The sequence below is a fragment of the Brachycentrus maculatus genome, unplaced genomic scaffold, assembly GCF_059751285.1.
Source record: "Brachycentrus maculatus isolate JH-2025_06_01 unplaced genomic scaffold, ASM5975128v1 h1tg000176l, whole genome shotgun sequence".
NCBI classification, from domain to species: domain Eukaryota; kingdom Metazoa; phylum Arthropoda; class Insecta; order Trichoptera; family Brachycentridae; genus Brachycentrus; species Brachycentrus maculatus.
The window spans coordinates 21702-43202 of NW_028280928.1; the positions used below are offsets into that span (position 1 = coordinate 21702).

General features: G+C 32.4%; 1 protein-coding gene across 1 annotated transcript in view; it reads left to right on the plus strand.

The window, feature by feature from the left end:
* Positions 1 to 9754: 9754 nt before the first annotated feature.
* The window catches only part of ChT (choline transporter), a 41240-nt gene continuing 29493 nt past the window's right edge, over positions 9755 to 21501 (plus strand). Inside the window, exons 1-4 of the mRNA XM_088262277.1 lie at positions 9755 to 9935; positions 16720 to 16827; positions 18303 to 18458; positions 19473 to 19771. Of these exons, the coding sequence (XP_088118403.1) occupies positions 9770 to 9935; positions 16720 to 16827; positions 18303 to 18458; positions 19473 to 19771 (729 nt within the window). The 5' untranslated portion in view covers positions 9755 to 9769. The remainder of the gene's footprint in view (positions 9936 to 16719; positions 16828 to 18302; positions 18459 to 19472; positions 19772 to 21501) is intronic.

Sequence of the window (21501 nt, forward strand, 5' to 3'; positions counted from 1 at the left end):
CTTAACCTAACCATTAGGTTAGGTTAAGTTAGCTTCGTGTATGCACTAGAACAACGCGTCGTCTCGCAGATCGATCGTCGCAATGCCAAGATCTGTTTGTGGATTTTATAGCTACCAAAACTATATTATGTATTTTACAACCTTTCATATAAATTACTAAATCGTTATTTACAAAACAATTCACGTAGATTAATTGCGTTATACGTAAACTGTCTAAGCAGTTAATTGACTGCTTTATAGGATTAAATATTAGCACGTGAAGACCGGGCTTAAGGTCTAATTATTATTTGTGTTCGTTTCGTGAAATACACAACATTTTCGGGCTCACGTGTTTCATGAAATAATATAAATGGACGAGCTTATTCTATGTAAGCCTTTAAAGGGACTTACGAGAGAAGGCCGCAATATTTGCTGTTTTGTTTCTTTGTTGTTTATTTGATATTTACCACTTTTTTGTCTAGTTTTTTCCTCATTTAAAGATTTTACGCAGTTTCACCTTAGATGGGTGAATTTTTGCACATTGTATTTAAGTAAACATTATCGGTGTTTTAACTCACTATTAAACATCTCTAATTTTTATACAAAATAAGACGAAAGTCAGAGCATCTCAGGGCTTACGACCTGGCATTCAGCTAGCTTAAGCTAGATCACTTTATAAGCTTGTGTAACGTTCACCATTCGGGCATTATTAAACAATCATATTGCATTCATTTTTGATAGATGTATTTATACAATGTTGGCTGATCTCTTTCATATGCAAGAAGTTGTTTAATAGATTTGGAATATGATCTGATCATCCCAGGGCTTACGACCTAGTATTTAGATGGCTTAAGTGATTAATTTATACTCTTGTTTACACAAATTTCTCAACTGCCATACTTCCAAATCTATTGAATTACTACCCACATGTAAAAGGAATCCAAGTCCATTTTATAAACACAATTAAAAAAATTATTGCAATATGGATGTTTGAAAATATGCATAGTAGTAATAATAATAATAATAATAATAATAATAAATATCTTTATTCCAGCTTGATTAAGTGTTGGGTGCAATACTTAGTCAGACATATATGTTGTATAACTTTTTTTTTTATAAAATGAAATAAAAATAATGAAAAGAAACGTTAAATAATGTTGAACGTTACATAAAGTGATCGTTTAAGCCAGCCAAATGCCAGGTCGTAAGCCATAGGATGCGCAGAATTGTAATTTACTTCATTTTAACAAAGGAGAGAGGTTTCATCTTATGTTAAGACACCTTTCACAATAAAAATGTAAATTGAAAAGGTTAATTATAAATATTAAATTGAAATTTGTTTGAAATTCAAAGTGGGGCAAGTAGCAAACGAGGAAAGTTATAATTGGTATTATAAACTAATTTGAACATAACGAGTACCTACTAATTAATAATATCAAATACAATGAAATCAATAAACCTTTATCTTGAATCTATTTAAATTGATTGTAGTATCCAATGAGTGAAAAAGTTGTTCCAAATACATTCACCTATAGATATCTCACCAATAGATGTCTCACCAATAAATACATCTCACCAATAGATGTCTCTAGTGAAGTTCTAGTAATTCAAGAACAATGATTCAAAATTGGTTCATATATATATACATATATATATATATATATATATATATATATATATATATATATATATATATATATATATATATATATATATATATATATATATATATATATATATATATATATATATATATATATATATATATATATATATATATATATATATATATATATATATATATATATATATATCAAAGATGAAGAAGAATATGGAAGACCTCACATACTAATATAAGAGTTTTTGCTTAATAAAGAGCTTCTTTACATCTCACCAATAGATGTCTCTAGTGAAGTTCTAGTGATTCAAGATCAAGGTTTCTAAATTGGTTCATATATATAGAACTTCCAAGAATTTGAGTAGTGTGGTTGTCAATAATGGGTAGAATTGGTGAATGTTACACGTGTGTAAAGTGATCACTTAAACCAGCCTATGACGGTCGTCAGCCCCGTAAATGCCCAGACTTCCATATTCTTCTTTATCTTTGATGAGATGTCAAAAAATAATATGAAAAAGTTGTTACTTACATACTTACTTCAACCTTCTTCTTTTATCCAGTATTGAATAAAGGACTCCTTGGACTTCCACGGCTATCTGTTGGACGCGACTCTCTTCCAGTGCAGACCCACTATTTTCTAAATGTCAATGAACCATATATTATATAATTAAAATGTAACTTTGTTTTGAAATCACGATACTTATTTTATTATAACTTCATTAAACCATCTTGTCTGGGGCCTAACCACGCCTGTTCTAGGCCTCCAGTCAAGCACTTATGGGGACGTGGTCCCAGATATGGGGAACGTGTGTTTGCACTAATTACGTGCATCCACGTCTCCATTAGTTACTCCTCAGAAGCTGCGTTTTTAAATGGATGAAAATTTAATAAATAGACTTACTTGAATGTTTCACATTTTCATATTCAGAAAATTAAGCTAACAAATAATTAAGTTTACAAATTTAAGTCCCTACTAGGTTTTTAAATTCACAAAAATTGTTACAAATTTTATAACGACTATGCAGTAATGTAGAATGAAGCGGCAGTTCACGCTGATGGCAAGATGACGAGAGGGAATGTACTTTGCGTCGTCAGTACTTTTAAAGGCGCGGTGACGTCGAATGGCGCGGTCGTCGCGTTCATTCGCGGTACATCTTTGGTTCGTCATCATCGCCATCGGTTCGTTTATGGTAGTCGGAGCCAGATGAGGCACCACACACTTTTTTCGTCCATCTATCCTCAGACATACATGACACATAACCTTCCCAGTTCCACTTTTGTTACGCGATTCTTTGAGCCACATCTTTTACCCTGGTCTTTGGTCTTAAAGTTGTTACACACTGCTAATAGAGGTGGAAAAAATACATCGATTAGGATTGTCAATGATAAAATAATTATGGGGAAAAAACAACGACTGTACGTTTAGATAAATGTCGTTGTATCAGATTAACAGAGCACGTCATAACGATTCAGTAAAATAGTGTTGTAGGCACGCGGAAATTCGGAATCTATATTTTACGTGACCCAAATGAGGATCAGTGAGAACCACACGCGAGCAGTGTAGTACTAGTAAAAAACAACCCCACGCCTTAATCTTAAAGGCGGATTTACATTGAGCCAGTTACTGACGTCAGTACTGGCGCCGAGAACTGTCTTACACTGTGTAAAGAGGCGAATATTGTTTGCAAAGGCAGATTGGTGTGGTGTTCTATTTTATTATCTCGCGTAAAGCGGCGTGATGGTTAGTTAGTAAGTTTGTTAGTTTTTAAAAACAATTCTTGAGATACCATATGTTTATTTCTTTCTTATTACTATCACTTAAATAATCCATTACCGACCATTTCGGAATAATAAAAACATGTCTTTTTTTAATTACCTAAGGTCCAAGTGACTGAAATCTAGCTACGGCTAATGCAAAACCGTTTATCATGGCCCTACTTAGGCTTACCTAGGCTTCAACCTAATAAATTTTATAGCCTATACCTACTCGTGCGTGGATTTACTCTTTATGTTTAAATTTACAGTACTATAATTTTTTGTAATTAATTAATTAGTTAAAATTCCAGACAAAAACACTCGCAACTAAATAATGTCCTTTTACTAAACATTGTATTGTAAATATTATTTTTGAAGGTGCCATGAGTCATAAAAAAGCATTATTCTTAGTTCAAATTAGTATAACGCCTTTCTTTTAGAAATAAGCACAATTTTAGCTTTAAACCTGGATTTTTTCCTCAGTTCGCCCTATCGTGTTTTGCGAAAATAAGCTCGTTTAATTATTACGACAAGGGTAAGCGTGAGATTTTCGTGAATGAAACTCGTCTATGAATATTCCATCTATATACCTGTTAATATTATATTTTTAGACCAGGCACGAACAGCGAGTAGACATATTGATTTCCTAATCAAGCATTCACTGACATTTGTCCTTCGTGGTGGAAACTACTATACAAGGGTGGGAGTATCTGAATTCTATAAATGATGTGACCATCGGGGGGTTGGTGTATACATATATGAATTGTGGGATAAAAGAGCACACTAAAAGCTGAAACTTGAAAATTTCAAGGAATTGATATTTTTGTTATTTTTGAGTTTAGATCCTAGGAAAAAAAGGCTTGTAAGCCAGTTTATGCGTCTCAGTCTGGTTGAATGAAAAAAAAGAAAATGGAAATCACACATTTGGAATTTATTAACTATCACAATTCTAGTGATATTAAACGAAAATATGAAAAATCTAACAATGCAAAAACAAAAACATTGAAAATGATTCTTATCATTTTCAACAGCTCTTGATAACAGCTGCTAAAAAACACGCTGTCCGCCATAAGAAAGGTTCGCTATAAAGTTCAACAGATGACGCTGTCATTGATACAAAAAGGTTTTTAAAAAAATACGGACGCAATTTTTAGTACTTTTTTTGTAAAGTTTTCGTATTTCATAATATCATTTAATTTTCATAAGATTTAATATTTTTACATCTTTAGATATTACTTAGACTAAATATGCAGTATTTCATAAAAAAAAACTAATGCTTCTTAGAATTTACATTTGAAGCAATAGCTTTGTGATTTTAATTTTATAATAAATATTATTTTTAAATCACTATAAATATTTTCTTATAACTTAATTATAATGTCTACCGGTTTCAAAGCTAACCGTTTCTTTATAATCAGTCTTGATAAAGAAGCGGTTAGCTTCGAAACCGGTAGACATTATAATTAAGTTTAAGTAATAATAATCGCTTCTTACCTCAGAACAGGTAAGCACTCTGCCTAGTGAGGATAGACAGTGTATAGTATGTTCGTCTTTATTTTAATTATTTTATTACTTGATTATATTACTTTCACTTTTCCATTGTTGCAAACAGAACTTTGCAAAAAAACGCCAATTTTCGGCACTAAATTGAACTGAACTGCTTGTATGAGTCCTCTGAGGAATGCTGAAGACTCATAGAATACAAAATATATTGTTTTGTATTCTTAGGATTTCGTATTGTTTAATTGTTGAAGCATTTTTTATTGTAGATATTACATATACCTACATAAATACTTTTTATTGGTACCGTAATTTGCCGTTACGCAGTTTGCCTTCCATTAGGCGCTGTTTCCGTTAAACTTGTACGCTTTTACCTAGAACGACGTTTATTATGAATTGATTGAATTCCCTACAAAATGTTTAAATAATATATTTTTAATCTATTATTTTAAATATTTTCGATTGAAAAGGCACATTAAGATATGCATAATCCAGTGCCTGATAGAATAAAAGGAAAATAAATTGGCAATTAATTATTTTTATGGCTTATAAATTTGGTTACACAAAAAGATTAAAAAGACCCTTATTTTTTGGATTAACTAATCGCTTGTCATTTTCTCGGTAAAACCGTTTTCGGAATATACCCTTATCAGTTGTCAGCCTCTCGCGACATAGCAGATAAAGTCATTCTTGAGAATTAAGCCATTTTTGTGTGAAAAATATTCTGAAAAAGCGATACGCACTTTAGAAAATGAATATCACTCACGCTTTATCGAGAAAACTATTTCTGGCACATAAAAATATGTTATCTTGAGCTTTTTTTAAAAAAAAAACAATACTCAGTCACGAAACCGAGGTATTATGGAATTATTATACGATGAGTGTCGTCACTTTTGAATATGCATAACACTATTTTATTTATTGTTCCGGCATTAACTTTGTGGTAAGACATGTTACAATGATAAAAGAAAACACTTCATTTTTTACCACTTGTGTGATTATACAGACCTGAATGATGGAAGTCTAACTTCTGAAACATGTATTCTATAATAAAACTCAAGTGATAAAAAACGAAGTGTTTTCTTTAATCAATGCATAACACTCACACGAATATTGTTTATTTTATTTTTTGTATAGACATAGAAAATAGCCACATATGCCACATGAATCTGTCCTTGCAAACAAGCTTCGCCTCTTCTATATTCATGCATCTCCTTATACATACCCGCCGATTATTCTTATGTCTTACCTGACCACTTTCAAGTATTTGAAATAATTGTTCAAAACAAGATTACCTCGGTCTTCCTCTTCTTCTATTTCTAACAACATTCGCCTCATAAATTTGTTTTACAGTTATTTCTTCACTCAATGATTCATATGCCCAGACCATCTTCACACACTTTTTAGATTTTTTTATTGATAATGCTTATCTTCGCTTTGTATTATTTTGTTTTTATCACCATTTAAACATCTATCATGCATTATTTTGCCGTACATTTGTCTGAAAGATCACATTTTGTCTGAAAGATCGCCTTGTATTATTTTGTTTTTATCACCATTCAAACATCTATCATACATTATTTTGCCGTACATTTGTCTGAAAGATCACATTTTGACTACATTCAGTCTATTTTCATCCTTTTTTTGCCACTTCGTGCTTCTCTTCCATACACATGGGTTGGAACCAGGACTCCATTGTTTATTGCCAGTAAATATTTCGCTAAAAGGTTTTTTATTAATTGATTGATTTGATTAATTGATTTCAGTGCACCATTCACTCTGTTCCCAGCATTCAATCTCCTTTGTAAATAATTATTAATCTTTCCAACTCTAGAAAACATACTTCCTAGATATACGTAATCACCTAACTGCTCCGAAATTTCCCCATTTACTACTATTTTACACCCATATCTGCATCAAAAATCTCTTTAAAAAACTATCACTACAGATTTGTCAACATTCTACTTTCATCCTTTTTTAAGCAACTCAATATTTCACATACTAGTAAATACATATAAAATATTCCACCGTAAATTCCTCTATGTATGCTACACTTTAATAGCTCAGTTCAGCGACCTTGCATTATCAAATCGATAATAACAAATTTGTAGCGTGTGGCTATATAGATGTGCCTATTAAGTAATCGGTTATTTTTCGGTTGTATTACTTACCTTTTCTCGGTTTATCTTAACTATTTTTTTTTGAAAAGAGAAATATTTGCGTTTGTATGATTTACAAAAATATTTCAATTTCATACACTTTCTGTGAGCCCAAGCGGCTCATTATTAGAAATAGGTATCAAGTTGCGGTAGAGTGGGTTCGAACCGAGAATCTTTGACTCAAGAGTCTGCGACACTAACCACAAGACCACACTTGACACTTTGATCTCAATCTTTGATCTTGATTTTGATCTTTGATCTTTGATCACCCGATAATTTGATCTCAAATTATCAAACACTTCACAATCTACAAAAAGGATCATGCAACCGAATTTGTCCACTGATTAGCTTGATAATAATAACTAATTTGGATAATTTTCGCCATTTTCGTGAAATACTCCCTCAAAAGCGCTTCAAAGGATAAGTGTTGAGTTTTCGAATAAAAAACCCGAACTAAATGACCACATCTTATGAAGTAGTCGTTACTAAGTTGATTTTTATTTTTATGAAATAAATAAAACTCTAGCTTTATTTTTAACAACTAAAATTTTTGCTAGTATTGCAATTTTGTATATTATTTTGGTAAGACAAGGTGCTTGTCGAAACCGGTAGAAAATATAGTACCAAAAATAAAAGTAGTTGAAAACAAGATTACAACATTTTGAGTGTGTCCAAATACTTGTTCACAAAATCTGGATTATCTCCAATTACGGGAGTTATTTTCATATTATTTTTTGACATCTCATCAAAGATGAAGAAGAATATGGAAGACCTCACATACTAATATAAGAGTTTCTGCTTAATAAAGAGCTTCTTTACACCTCACCAATAGATGTCTCTAGTGAAGTTCTAGTGATTCAAGAACAAGGTTTCTAAATTGGTTCACATATATAGAACTATCAAGAATTTGAGTAATGTGGTTGTCAATAATGGGTAGAATTGGTGAATGTTACACGTGTGTAAAGTGATCACTTAAACCAGCCTATGACGGTCGTCAGCCCCGTAAATGCCCAGACTTCCATATTTTTCTTCATCTTTGATGAGATGTCAAAAAATAATATGAAAACAAGATTGTTTTATTCTTAGTTTTTAGAGTAAATTGTGAGTAATAAGGTGATCATATCTATTCGAGAATCAATAAATATATAAATTATAAATAGGGTCGAGTGGTATACATTCGAAAGAGCTTTTTTTAAAAAATTCTTTCACATTATGTTAGAAAGAAGAAACGATTTTTTTTATTGCAATAAACTTTTATATTATAATTTTAATAAAATAAACTATTCATTTAGATAAAAGCAATACTTAAACTACATATGTACTTAGGTACTTACTTCTATTTAACTAAAAATGATTTTTCAAAAAGTTGCAAGACTTCAGAGGTTGTGTGGGATTATCCACGATTTCCTTTTTCCTCTATGCTGTGATTTATTTCACTGGCAAGCTTCCTATAACTGAAGTAGTCGCCGGAACCGGATATATCCAGCAATTTGACATCCCAACCTCTCAAACATCGTTCCTATCTTCAAAGTTCTCCTTTAATTAAATTTTCTTCATCTATATGAATAAGGAAAATTTTACCTTTGAAAATTATTATTTTGAAGCGTGAGGATGGCCTTTATATTTAAACTTTTCGTTAAACGTTAATTATTTAACATGGTTATTGATTACTAGCAATAGTTAAACATTATCCTTACGTTTTAAAATACATATCTAAAATAATTCACCTAGAATCTTACATGCATTTCATAGAGGTATCTGCTAATTGAAACTTACCCAAATTAACCATAGATACCTCCGAGAACTCTCATATGAAATAACCTGTCAATTATTATTAAACCATATCCGCTCCCTAGGTGGAGCATATGGAGTCCACAAACTGTCTCCAGGCTTTTCTGTCGGCTAAATTGAAACCTGTCAATTGAAGGATATATATATACAGCTTGCGAAATTTGCGTAAAGTTGTTGTCAATCATGGGTAGAATGGTAAAAGTTACAAGTTTGTAAAGTAATCAGTTAAACCAGCGACAATGACAAATCGTAAGCCCTGTAAATATCCAGACTTCCCATATTCTTCTTCATCTATATTGAAATATGGGTTAAAAAATAGTAGTTTTTATATTATGTTCTATATTTTTTCAACGAAATTTCCCCTTGCCTTCGATTATTACCAAATTTGTCTACAAATTCACCCGATACCAATCAGTTCAACCCTAACTACTTACTATCTTCCCTGCTCTGCGCTCCTGATCTCCCCTTCGTGGTGTGGTAATCAGACTACATCCCTTATCACTCTCTGTAAGGGTACACGTGTTATGTTGATGAATGTGGGGGAAGCGGGGCATGTGGGGGTTGTGAGGAATGTGGGGATGTGGGTGGAGTGATTTATCTGAATGGTGATCAGGATTTTCATTAGTGTCTAGTCATTAGGGGTATATACCATAAAAATCAATGTAATTGGGGAGTAATCTTTTTAAACCATTTTAACCATTGAAAAAAGTTACTACTACTACATTTGCCCGCAGGGGTTGGCATAGAGGATGGAACGTCACACTATTCTGTCCTGACATACTCCTTATACGCTTCCTTCACATCTATACATCTACTCATACACGCCCTCCGATAACGCAAACCTTTGACAGGCACTAAAAATGTTTCTTTTATTTATTTTTGTATAATTTCATATTTATAGATAAGGGTTGATTAAAAAGTATTAATTATATTTTTCTTTGTCACCAGGTAAACTCAAAGCCTCAAGATGATAAACGTCGGAGGAGTGATTTCCATCATCATCTTCTACGTCCTGATCCTCGGGGTGGGGATTTGGGCCGCCAAGAAGAAGCCGGCCGGAAATGACTCGGAAGAGGAAGTGATGTTGGCTGGAAGGAGCATCGGGCTGTTTGTCGGCATCTTTACTATGACAGGTAATTTTGAATTCTACAAAGTGATTTTTATTTTAAACTTTGTAGATCGACGGCTCCTACGTAAAGAACTCTATCTGCAAATCTGTTACTTTACAGGGGAGAGTTTAGAAGATTTTTTCAACGTATTTTTTTTATTAATTAACGATTTTATCTGAAATTCTAAACTAGTATTATACATTAAAAAACACGATAAGATAATGTATAAAATCATTTTCAAACATTTTTGTTTAAGGAGTTCATTTTGAAAATTCAATGTAGATAGCGTCTTATACGCCTGAAAACTAGGCGTAATTTATTTTATAAATTTTTTTGTTCGTTTATATTTGATAACGGTCAGTTGATAACATACACCAAATATATAAAAATAGAATATATAGTTAGAGCGCTTTTCGTAGGGCACGTCGAGATGTTCGAATGGTGATATAAGAAAATAATGCAAGGTTGAGATAAGCATTATTGATAAAATTAAGAAAGATGTGTTGAGATGGTTTGGACATTTGAATCGAATGAGTGAAGAAAGAAGAGTAAAAAATGAGGCCAATGTGGTTGAAAATAGAAGAAGAAAAAGTCCGGGAAAAACTTAGCATCAAGTATTTTAACTTGTTGGCAATGCCTTATCTCTCTGGAATGTATGTTATGTATATTAAATAGTCTAGTCGTAAATATTTATATGCTTTTATATGTTTCATATCTTTTCCTTTAAAATGTTTGCTTATTATTATTTTATATCAAGTAATCATGAGAAAACGATTCTATTAGGGTAAATTAATTACCTGTTTATTGGTTTACAATAAAAAAAACTAAGAAATAAATAAAAAATAAAATACTTGAAAGTGGTAAGGTCAAGAGTCGGAATATTCGGCGTGCATGTATAAGGAGATACATGAATGTGTAAGAGGAGAATATTGTTTGCAAATACAGATTGGTGTGGCGTTCTATTCTCTCTGCCTACCCCTGCTGCGAACCAGCGTGATGGTTATTTAGTTTTATTTTGAGTCAAGTCAAGTATTAAGTCATACTGAGCTTTGTCGGATTTTTAAACGTCACTACTGAGTGGAAAAAAACCCAGATTTGTGAACACTCAAAATATTGTGAAGCGATGTATTATTTTGATAACGACATTTTCGGTGACGATATATTTAAAACGCGTATCTTGGAAAAGTTATTTTTGAAAACTATTCCTCCTCCGCCTCCGTAGTGTAATGGTCAGCACGCTCGGCTACCGTTCTGGAGGTCCCGGGTTCGATTCCCAAGCGGGGTAAAATAAATATTAGTGATTTTTTCACTTTCATATTTATTCAATAATACCCTGGACTGGTACCTGAACCGGAGGGCTGATCACCTTTCCTTCATGTGTAAACGATCAAGATAACACTGCGTTTGTATGACGTAGTGCCCTATGCACCATTGGGGTGCGGATAAGGGTTTTATTACTTTTATTATTTTCAAATAGGAGTTTTGAAAAGTAAGCGAAAAATAATTAAATAAAAAAATAATAACAAGGCAAATTTTCCAAATTTATTATAAAATACCAAAAAGATGTTATATTGTGTTCAAATGCACAATAAATAATAAATTAGTCATGCGACGAAGGAACAGCATGAAATGTAGAAAAAAGTGATATATGAAAACGAAAGTAAGATCTAGATAGGGTATGCAAAATAACCGGAAACTTACCGGTAAATCGATAAACACATGTAGTTTATACTAGTTTACAGTAGACATGGGTAATCGAATAAAAAAATCGAATTATGTAACTACTTATTTAAAATACAAATATATTCTACAACATTTTGAGTGTGTCCAAATACTTTCAACGTCCCAAGGACCCAACTGTAAAATTTGTTGTAACACGTTGTTACATTAAATTTTAAGAAAACACGTTGTTACATTAAATTTTAAGAAAAAGTGGTAATAAGTAAAAAATAATCAAAAATGAAAACTATTTGATCTGATTAATCTATACAAAATTTTAACTAATATTGTAGACTTAATATTTAATAACAAACATTTTGAGTGTGTCCAAATACTTTCAACGTCCCAAGGACCCAACTGTAAAATTTGGAATAAGCTTCACATATGGTGTTTGAAAATGATGCGGAATGGATCAAAACACGTGTCACATTAAATTTTAAGAAATATTTGTATTTATTTAGTAAAACATTAATTAAAAAAGAAAACTATTTGATCTAAATAATCTATACAAAATTTTAACCAATATTGTAGACTTAATATTTAAAATAACTTATAATTATTTTTTTTTTGAGATCTCATCAAAGATGAAGAAGAATATGGATGTCTGGGCATTTACGGGGCTGACGACCGTCATAGGCTGGTTTAAGTGATCACTTTACACACGTGTAATGTCAAAAAATAATATGAAAATAATTCCGGTTATTGGAGATAATCCAGATTTTGTGAAAAAGTTGTAGACACACTCAAAATGTTGTAAAATAACTTAATTACCTGTACATCGGAAATTATTTACAGAAAATTCGATCTTAGAATGTGGTCATTTTTAACGGTTTTGCAAAAACCGGTAATGCATGCGCTTGAAGTCTTACAGATTATTTGACGATGTTTGCGTTAACAAACGTTTTGTCAACGCTTATGTAAAGAAATGAGGCGTTAAACTAAAGAAAGTTGAAAGATAAAAGCAGAACTATTATATGTTACGTTAACACGTTGAATAAAAATAATGGCATGCCGGAAAATATTTCTGCAATAAAATTGTATTTATAAAAAGTTTCGCCCAGAACAGGGCTGGGTAACTTGCGGGCTTTGGGCCCAACGTACGATAAATCACAACACAATTTTCTTTAAGCCCAAGTAACATTTAACGTAATTGATTGTTTCCTTAAAATATCATTTGTGTATTGAAAAAATAAGTTTTTCTTCAAAATAAGTTTAAGGTTTTGAAAAGAAAGGACTTATTGAAAGGTAAGGAGTTAATTTTTTTTCTTCAATATTCCTTTATCTGGAATATGTCACTTCCCAACTATAAAGTAAGAATAATTTGAATATTTCAGGCTTACATGTTTTATATATTAATGTGAAAATTGCCTACGGCCGTTAATAAGGGGAAAATATATATAATTTCTAAAAAAAATCGTGTGCGAAAACACGTCCAGCTTACTAACGCGTCCGTTCGCATTCTAAATATGAACGTTTGAGATCTCAGCCTTAAAGCTGTATGCAACTCCTTGGCTACTCTGATACGGTCTTTCGACTTGTGATAAATTGAGAAAACACTGAACATCTTTTATAATTTATAAAAAAATCAGCTTTCATCAAATCAGCTTTCATCTGTTTGTGTCTCCAAAACTCGAAAAATAGTGAATAGAGTGACTAGATTTTCTTTTTCAAACGCGGTTTTATGTTAAATCAGATAAATGAATGTGGCCTTTAGGAACGAAAAGGTTCCCCGCCCCTGGTCTAGACTGACGACCTTAGGGAGGTCGAAAAGACAATTGTTTTAAAAAATGCATATTTATAAAACAGGTTTTTTACATCAATATTCAGAAATTTGTAAATGCAGTGACAAAACGAGTTGGAATTTTATGATTTAAAAACAAGAAAACAGCAGTCTTATTAACTATGGATCGTTAAAAATCGAATGATTATATACGAGTATTTAGAAATTTAGAGATTACAAAATGGCAATTTTACAAAGTTGAATTGGAAGAAAATTTGTATAACGTATTTTAAAATGATTTATTATTTATTAATCACATCATAAATACACATTAAAATAAAAAAGTCTAGTTACATTTCAGCAGTTTTTTGTCAGGTTTTTATGTGATATAGTTTTCAATAATGATAAAATTTATTCTCATATTATACAAATTTCTGAAAACAAGGAAAATATGTAAATTACATGTATAAACATGCAAATTACATGTATAAACATTTTCTCTCTTTTTTGTGTGTATATTAGGTTAAAATGGTTAAAAACAATAAAAATGCATTAAAAAAAACTCCACCGACAAGGCCACGATATAAGGTGGCTTGGTGGGTCTCAGCAAAATATATATTTTTTAAATTATATTTTAAATAAATGTATTGGAAAACCCTTATCCGCACCCCAATGGTGCATAGGGCACTGCGTCATAAACGCAGTGTTATCTTGATCGTTTACACATGAAGGAAAGGTGATCAGCCCCCCGCTTCATGTACCAGACCAGGGTAATAATGAATAAATATTATAGTGAAAGAATCATTAAGATTTATTTGATCCCCCCTGGGAATCGAACCCGGAACCTCCGGAACGGTAGCCGAGCGTGTTGACCATTACACCACGGAGACGGACAACGTAAACTTACAATTTATTTTAAAAATGAAAAACAATATTAAGTCTAAATGTAATCAAAACGTTGAATGATAGATTTTTGAATAAGGAAAAAAAGCAATGCTGAGATAAGCATTGTCGATAAAATTAAGAAACGTGATTTGGGATAGTGTGGGCATCTGAATCGAATGAGTAAAGACAGGATAGTTAAACTAATTTATGAGGCGAATGTGGTTGGTAATACAAACAGAAGAAGACTTGGCATCATCCATAGTATAATAGTCAAGGAAATGCATAAATGTGGAAGAGGCGAAGAATTTTTGCAAAGACAGATTGGTGTGGCGTTCTATTCACTCTGACCAATCTTGATGTACGTTTTTGTAAGTCATAAAAAATGATTGAATATATCTTCCATTTATTTCATTCGGTAGTCACATTGTTGCAACACCTATCCATTTGAAACTAAAATTTTACTCTGATATTTCTATAGGTAGACAAAGTGATATGTATTTAAATTGAAATTAAAAAAATGTTTATATTAAACATTAAATTGATTTCATAACCATAACTGGGAAATTTTTCTTCCTTTTAATGTCTTTACTTTAATTTTTATGTCTTTGAAAATGCCATAACTAGGCGAAACAGTTGTCACAATATTAATTTTAATGTGTTTTTATTAAATTCAACTTAGAAAACTCAAAATAATCTGTGTTTGATTTAAAAATTAATTCACACATTTTTCACAGTCTCACTGTTCAAAGAGTTACTTTTGAGTAGGATAATTTTCCCACACTATCGACAAGAAAGAGGCCATAAAATTTGAATATTTATGCCTAAAAGGGTAGACAAAATGATATAAAAAATTCAAATACATCTCATAATGTGAGAAATTTATGTGGAGTATACGGTGTAAGATCTAAAGTAACGATACAATTTGGTAAAGGAGTCACGTTCTCGAAATGTTTGCAAAAACGTTACGTTTTACTCGACTTGTGAGAAATGCTCGGCTCATGTTGTGTTAGGAGACTTGCGTGGAGGGGCAGAATTAAGGGGGTAACTCAAGAACGTTGTTGGGGTAATTATGTGTTACATACCATATACCTCGTAAAGCTTATGTGGAATGTACTTGTGATAGAGTGGAATTTCAGATTGCGATCTTAATTCGTTTCGTAAAACTGTTCTTAGCTTGAATTGTTCGTTGCCCGAAACAAATTTCATTCGATAATGACGATGATGACAGTTACGACGAAATCCGATCGTTTTTTAAGATATGTAAATAAAAGTGAAAAAAGCTGTAGAGGTGCTGTTTTATTTTTGTGCATAAATTTAAATAATACATACATATCGTAGTCATACAGGAGAAAGTGACCATGTGCATTTTTACAAAAACGTGATTATTGACTATATGATATCTTACTAGCTTAATATTGCCCTGAAAAAAATCCTAAAGGATTTTAAACTTGGAAGTATAATATATTGACTTCTTGAAAATGACTTGCTGCATTGTTGTTTACTTTCTTGCCAAGCAAAAGTGACTTAAATGGCCCTCCTGAACATTTTACGTTTTGTAAGTTGGTCACTTTCTCCTGTACGACTACGATATATTAGTGAATCAGGATATAAATATATTTTTATTTATTTTTGATTATTTTATTCATAATAACAAAAAAATAAAATCTTACTAACTATCACGCCGCATTCCGCAGGGGTAGTAGAAAATAATGCCACACCAATCTGTTATTGCAAACGATCTTCGCCTCGTCCATATTCATGCATCTCCTCATACATACACTCTGGTAACTCCGACTCCTAACCTGACCACCTTTAAGTACATATTGTATTAAAACACTTGATCATAACAAATTTTCTTGATCTTCTTTTGCTTCAATGATGGACCACATTCGCCTCTTAAATTTGTGATAAAATAGATAGATATTACCACAAAGTGACTGCTGAATCAATTAATAAAATTATAAATTGAATTGTGTTCATGTTGATTTTTTGTTTTTAATGGTATTATATAGTTACCTTTCATACCTTTTATACCTTTCATACCTTTCATACCTTTTATAATCCAGCACCAACAAAGAACTATTCGAAAAATTCCTTTATTTATCGAAGTTGTGGGAAATTTAATGAATGTTGTACACACCTTGATATGTTCTACTCCAATCATTCAAAATTTAAAGCTAAATTGTTCGAAATCTTATAAACCTAAAAAAGTAATTCTATTCCCTGTCCTTTCCTTTTCTTCTTTTCCTATCACTGCCATCTCCTTTTCTCTTTATCCCATCCTTGTCTCATGTCTCTTCCTTTATATAGACCTCTCTTATGTATAGTTGTGAAGAACTATAATTGGTACTCATGATTTTATTTTTTGTATTCTGTATGTATCATATATTGTAACTGTTGTTCTTCCTTCCAATAAAAAAAAATAAAAATAGTTTTTCAATAAATATTTCAGTACTTATGAGGTATTTCTTTCTCTTGTTACAGCCACTTGGGTAGGCGGGGGGTACATTAACGGTACAGCAGAGGCCATCTACACTTCAGGACTAGTTTGGTGCCAAGCTCCGTTTGGCTATGCCCTTTCTCTAGTTTTTGGTGAGTACATCCTCGTATTACCTCTTGTAATATTTATCTGAAATTGGACCGGCACTTGGAAGTCTGCCAATACCGGGAAACTAGCATTGTAATAGTACATCTTGGAAAATCAATATCCGGAAAACGACGAGCTTCGCCGATTGCTTTTAGTAATATACCTACTAACCGAGATTTAATATTAATGCATTTTAAATTTAAGTTATACTAAGTAAAAGCCACTATTTCTTACAATCTATTATATCATGACTAACGTTTCGATGCCTTTTGCATCCTTTTTTCCACAAAATGACTGCCGAATCAATTAATTGATATTTATGTGTTAAATTATTTATGTCGATTTTAAAAATATATTTTTAGTATGAACAATCATAGGATTAAATGACATATTTTTTGGGCATCTATGTGAATAGATATATCAACACAACACTTTGTCAAAATATTATGTGAAAATACGGTGATAGATTTTCCGTACAAATTCGAACAAATGATTTCTATTGTCATAGTACGTCATTGTTACTCGTACAATATAATAAGCAAAAAACCTGGTTATTTTCTTTCCTGGTATTTCCCCCCAAATAACTGAAATTCGAATTCAATTTTGAAAGACTATTTACCATACACCAAAAATATAATACCAAAAATACAAATACATGTGATTATATAATTGTATTTCTGACCCTTATCCGCAGCCAATGGTGCAAATGGTACTGATAAAATTTATGGGATGAACTGTATTAATTTAATCGTTTATCAAATGAAGGAAAGGTGATAAATATCGCACTTCAGGTCATGGGAAAGATTAAATAAATATTGGAGTAAAAAAACACTTTTATTATTTTTATCCTTCTGGAAATCGAACCCGGGACCTTCAGCATGGTAGTCAAATGTGCTAAGCACTTCACTGGAGGTGATTGATGTATTATATGTCTCTCATTTAACGTATTTCTTTTAATCGTTGTTTTGATTTTATTTTTAAGTCTTCAATTTGTATCCCATATCATATATTTGACAAATAAATAGAGTCTTTCACACTACCTTTTACTAGAAACAGATGTAAAATATGACCTGACGATGGAACGGTTATTTTTAAACCGGTAGCCTTGAAGACGAGTTTTTAAGTAATATTAATAAATAATAAAACCCTTTTCTGCACCCCAATGGTGCATAGGGCACTGTGTCATATAAACGCAGTGTTATCTTGATCGTTTACACATGAAGGAAAGGTGATCAGCCCTCCGCTACATATACCAGTCCATGTTAATATTGAATAAATATTACAGTGAAAAAATCACTTATATTTATTTTACACCCCTTGGGAATCGAACCCGGGACCTCCAGAACGGTAGCCGAGCGTGCTGACCATTACACTACGGAGACAGACAAAAATATTATTAAAGTAGTGTTACACAAAGTAAACTATGAATGATAAGGAGAGTGTCATACAAAAAATACCCTGCAACTGATATCTTTCTCAGGTGGAGTTTTCTTCGCAAATCCAATGAGGAAACAAGGCTACGTCACCATGTTGGACCCTCTTCAGGACCTTTTTGGAGAGAGAATGGGCGGACTGCTCTTCCTCCCAGCTCTGTGTGGTGAAGTCTTCTGGGCCGCTGGTATTCTGGCAGCTTTGGGTGAGTTTAAAATATACATGATTTAAGAGTTTAAAAGTTTGAAATAAGTTTAAAATCTACGAGTTTAAAATGTACATGATTTTAAAAAAGAGTTTAAAATATACATGACATAAATATACATTCTGCTTAGTAAAAAGCTTCTTTACATCTCACTAATAGATGTCTCTAGTGAAGTTCTAGTGATTCAAGAACAAGGTTTCTAAATTGGTTCATACATATAGAATTTCCAAGAATTTGAGTAGTGTGGTTGTCAATAATGGGTAGAATTGGTAAATGTTACACGTGTGTAAAGTGATCACTTAAATCAGCCTATGACGGTCGTCAACCCCGTAAATGCCCAGATTTCCGTTTTCTTCTTCATCTTTGATGAGATGTCAAAAAATAATACTAAAATATACATTCATAAAAATGTTTATTTAAAAAGAAAAATCTTATCTTTTGTAAACAAAAGAACGCATTGAACTTAGTATCTTACATTGGATAATATCGTCAGCAAAGGGCATAATTATTAAAACCTTTGAAAACCACACATTTGATTGCGGTTTTTATCGATTTTGCTTCATTTTGCATCAATCTGACTATATTTACTTACTTCTACATATAAAAAACCCCGGATTTTCTCGGTTTTGCTTAATTTTGTATAAATTTAATTGTAGTTACTTATTCTACATATAAAAAAACTCGGTTTGCTTTGTTTTGCATCAATTTGACTACAGTTACTTACTTGGACACATAAAAAAACCTCAGATTTTCTCAAATTTGCTTCATTTTTTGATATTATCTTTTAAGATTAGTTATAGTATACTTGTACTTTTCGTCTTTGAGCACATGTCCCAAATACGACATTTTCTGGGTTTAAATATTCTATGTTATTACCCTACTCGCTCTGACTTCATGTAGAATTCTTGTATTCCTAATCATGTCCGTCCAGGGTATCCAAAGCATTCTTCAATGCATCTAAAATAATTATTACCTACTATTACCTAGTATTTCATTGAGTTATTTTTCTTCCAGGCGCGACCCTCTCCGTCATCATCGACATGGACCACCGCACCTCAGTCATCTTCTCAGCGTGCATCGCTGTATTTTACACCCTGTTCGGTGGGCTGTACTCGGTGGCCTACACCGACGTCATCCAGCTGTTCTGCATCTTCATCGGCCTGTGGATGTGCATCCCCTTCGCCTGGGCCAACGACCACGTCAAGTCGCTCAGCTCCATGGACGTGGACTGGATAGGATCTGTGAGTCCTGAAGAGCACTGGTTCTACCTGGACTACGGGCTGCTCTTGGTGTTTGGTGGAATCCCTTGGCAGGTCAGTTGGATTCTTCTTCCTTGGTAACAATTTGTATGATGAGGAGTTCTTTCATGGTCAGTCTCCACCTGTATCTGTATCTCTCTATTCTTTGCTCGTCAGAGATAATTTGGTTCACGTAGATTAAGCGGGTTCATCCTCTGTAGTTTGTGCCTTCGCACATTCCTTCCGCAATCGTAAGAACTAGGCCTGGGTGTCTTATATTATGGCCTATCCATTTGGCTCACTGTTGTGTTACTTTATTTAGTAAGCATATACACTTCCCACCTCTGCATAACATCTCATTATTCCCTACATATTCCGATCAATGAATCCCCAACACGCGCCTTTCAAGTCACCACACCTCAAACTTCACCACATCTTAAGTCGCATCGCCACATCTCAAACGTCTCCAGCTACCAAAATGCGAGCGACGTATCACAACTATACAAATCGATAGAAAAAAGGTCTCTGAAAAAATATTTTAAATATGTTTATAATTAATTTAAAAAAAAAAAAAAATGTATACAATACATGTAAAAAGAAAAAAAAAGTCAAACAAGTCATTGAGTTACACGTTTTTTAAAAATGACAAAAAATATTATTCTCCATTCCGGTTAATTTTATAATCTTTAATGACCTTAAAATGTTATTTTAAAAGCTTAATTTTTATGGTAATACAGGATGATTAAAATACTATTGAAAAGATTAGGAAGAGATTTTTACGGTGGTATGGACATGTGGAGCGAATGGATAACGAGAGAATGACCAAGAAAATATATGTGGCGAATGTGAGAGGGAAAACAGAACGAGGACGACCGAAAAAGTCTTGGCACGATCAGATCAATCAGAACCTAAAATCTGGTGGTGTCAAAAGTCTGCGTAATCGGAGGGCATATATGACTAAATATATGGACGGAGGCGAGGAGTATATGTCAGGACAGAAAAGTGTGGCGTTCCATCCTCTCTGCCTACCCCTACGGGGAAACGGCGTGATGGTAGTAGTAGCAGTAAAAATTAAACTTATGTAAAAAACGATTAGTTTTGAGAACTACAAATGTTCTAAAAACTAGTCGTGTTTACAATCATAAACTCGAAAAAGTGGTTTTATTCACGTACTTTTTAATATGAGGTTTATAAAGTTAGATATATATCCCAATATATAACCTTATTTATATTATTTTTATTTTTATTTTTATTTTATTTTTTTTTTTTTTGACATCTCATTAAAGATGAAGAAGAATATGGAAGTCTGGGCATTTACGGGGCTTACGACCGTCATAGGCTGGTTTAAGTGATCACTTTACACACGTGTAACATTCACCAATTCTACCCATTATTGACAACCACATTACTCAAATTCTTGGAAGTTCTATATATATGAACCAATTTAGAAACCTTGTTCATGAATCACTAGAACTTCACTAGAGACATCTTTTGGTGAGATGTAAAGAAGCTTTTTACTAAGCAGAAACTCTTATATTAGTATGTGAGATCCGAAAGGTAAGGTTTCTAAATTGGTTCATATATATAGAACTTCCAAGAATTTGAGTAGTGTGGTTGTCAATAATGGGTAGAATTGGTGAATGTTACACATGTGTAAAGTGATCACTTAAACCAGCCTATGACGGTCGTAAGCCCCGTAAATGCCCAGACTTCCATATTCTTCTTCATCTTTGATGAGATGTCAAAAAATAATATGAAAATAACTCCTGTAATTGGAGAAAATCCAGATTTTGTGAACAAGTATT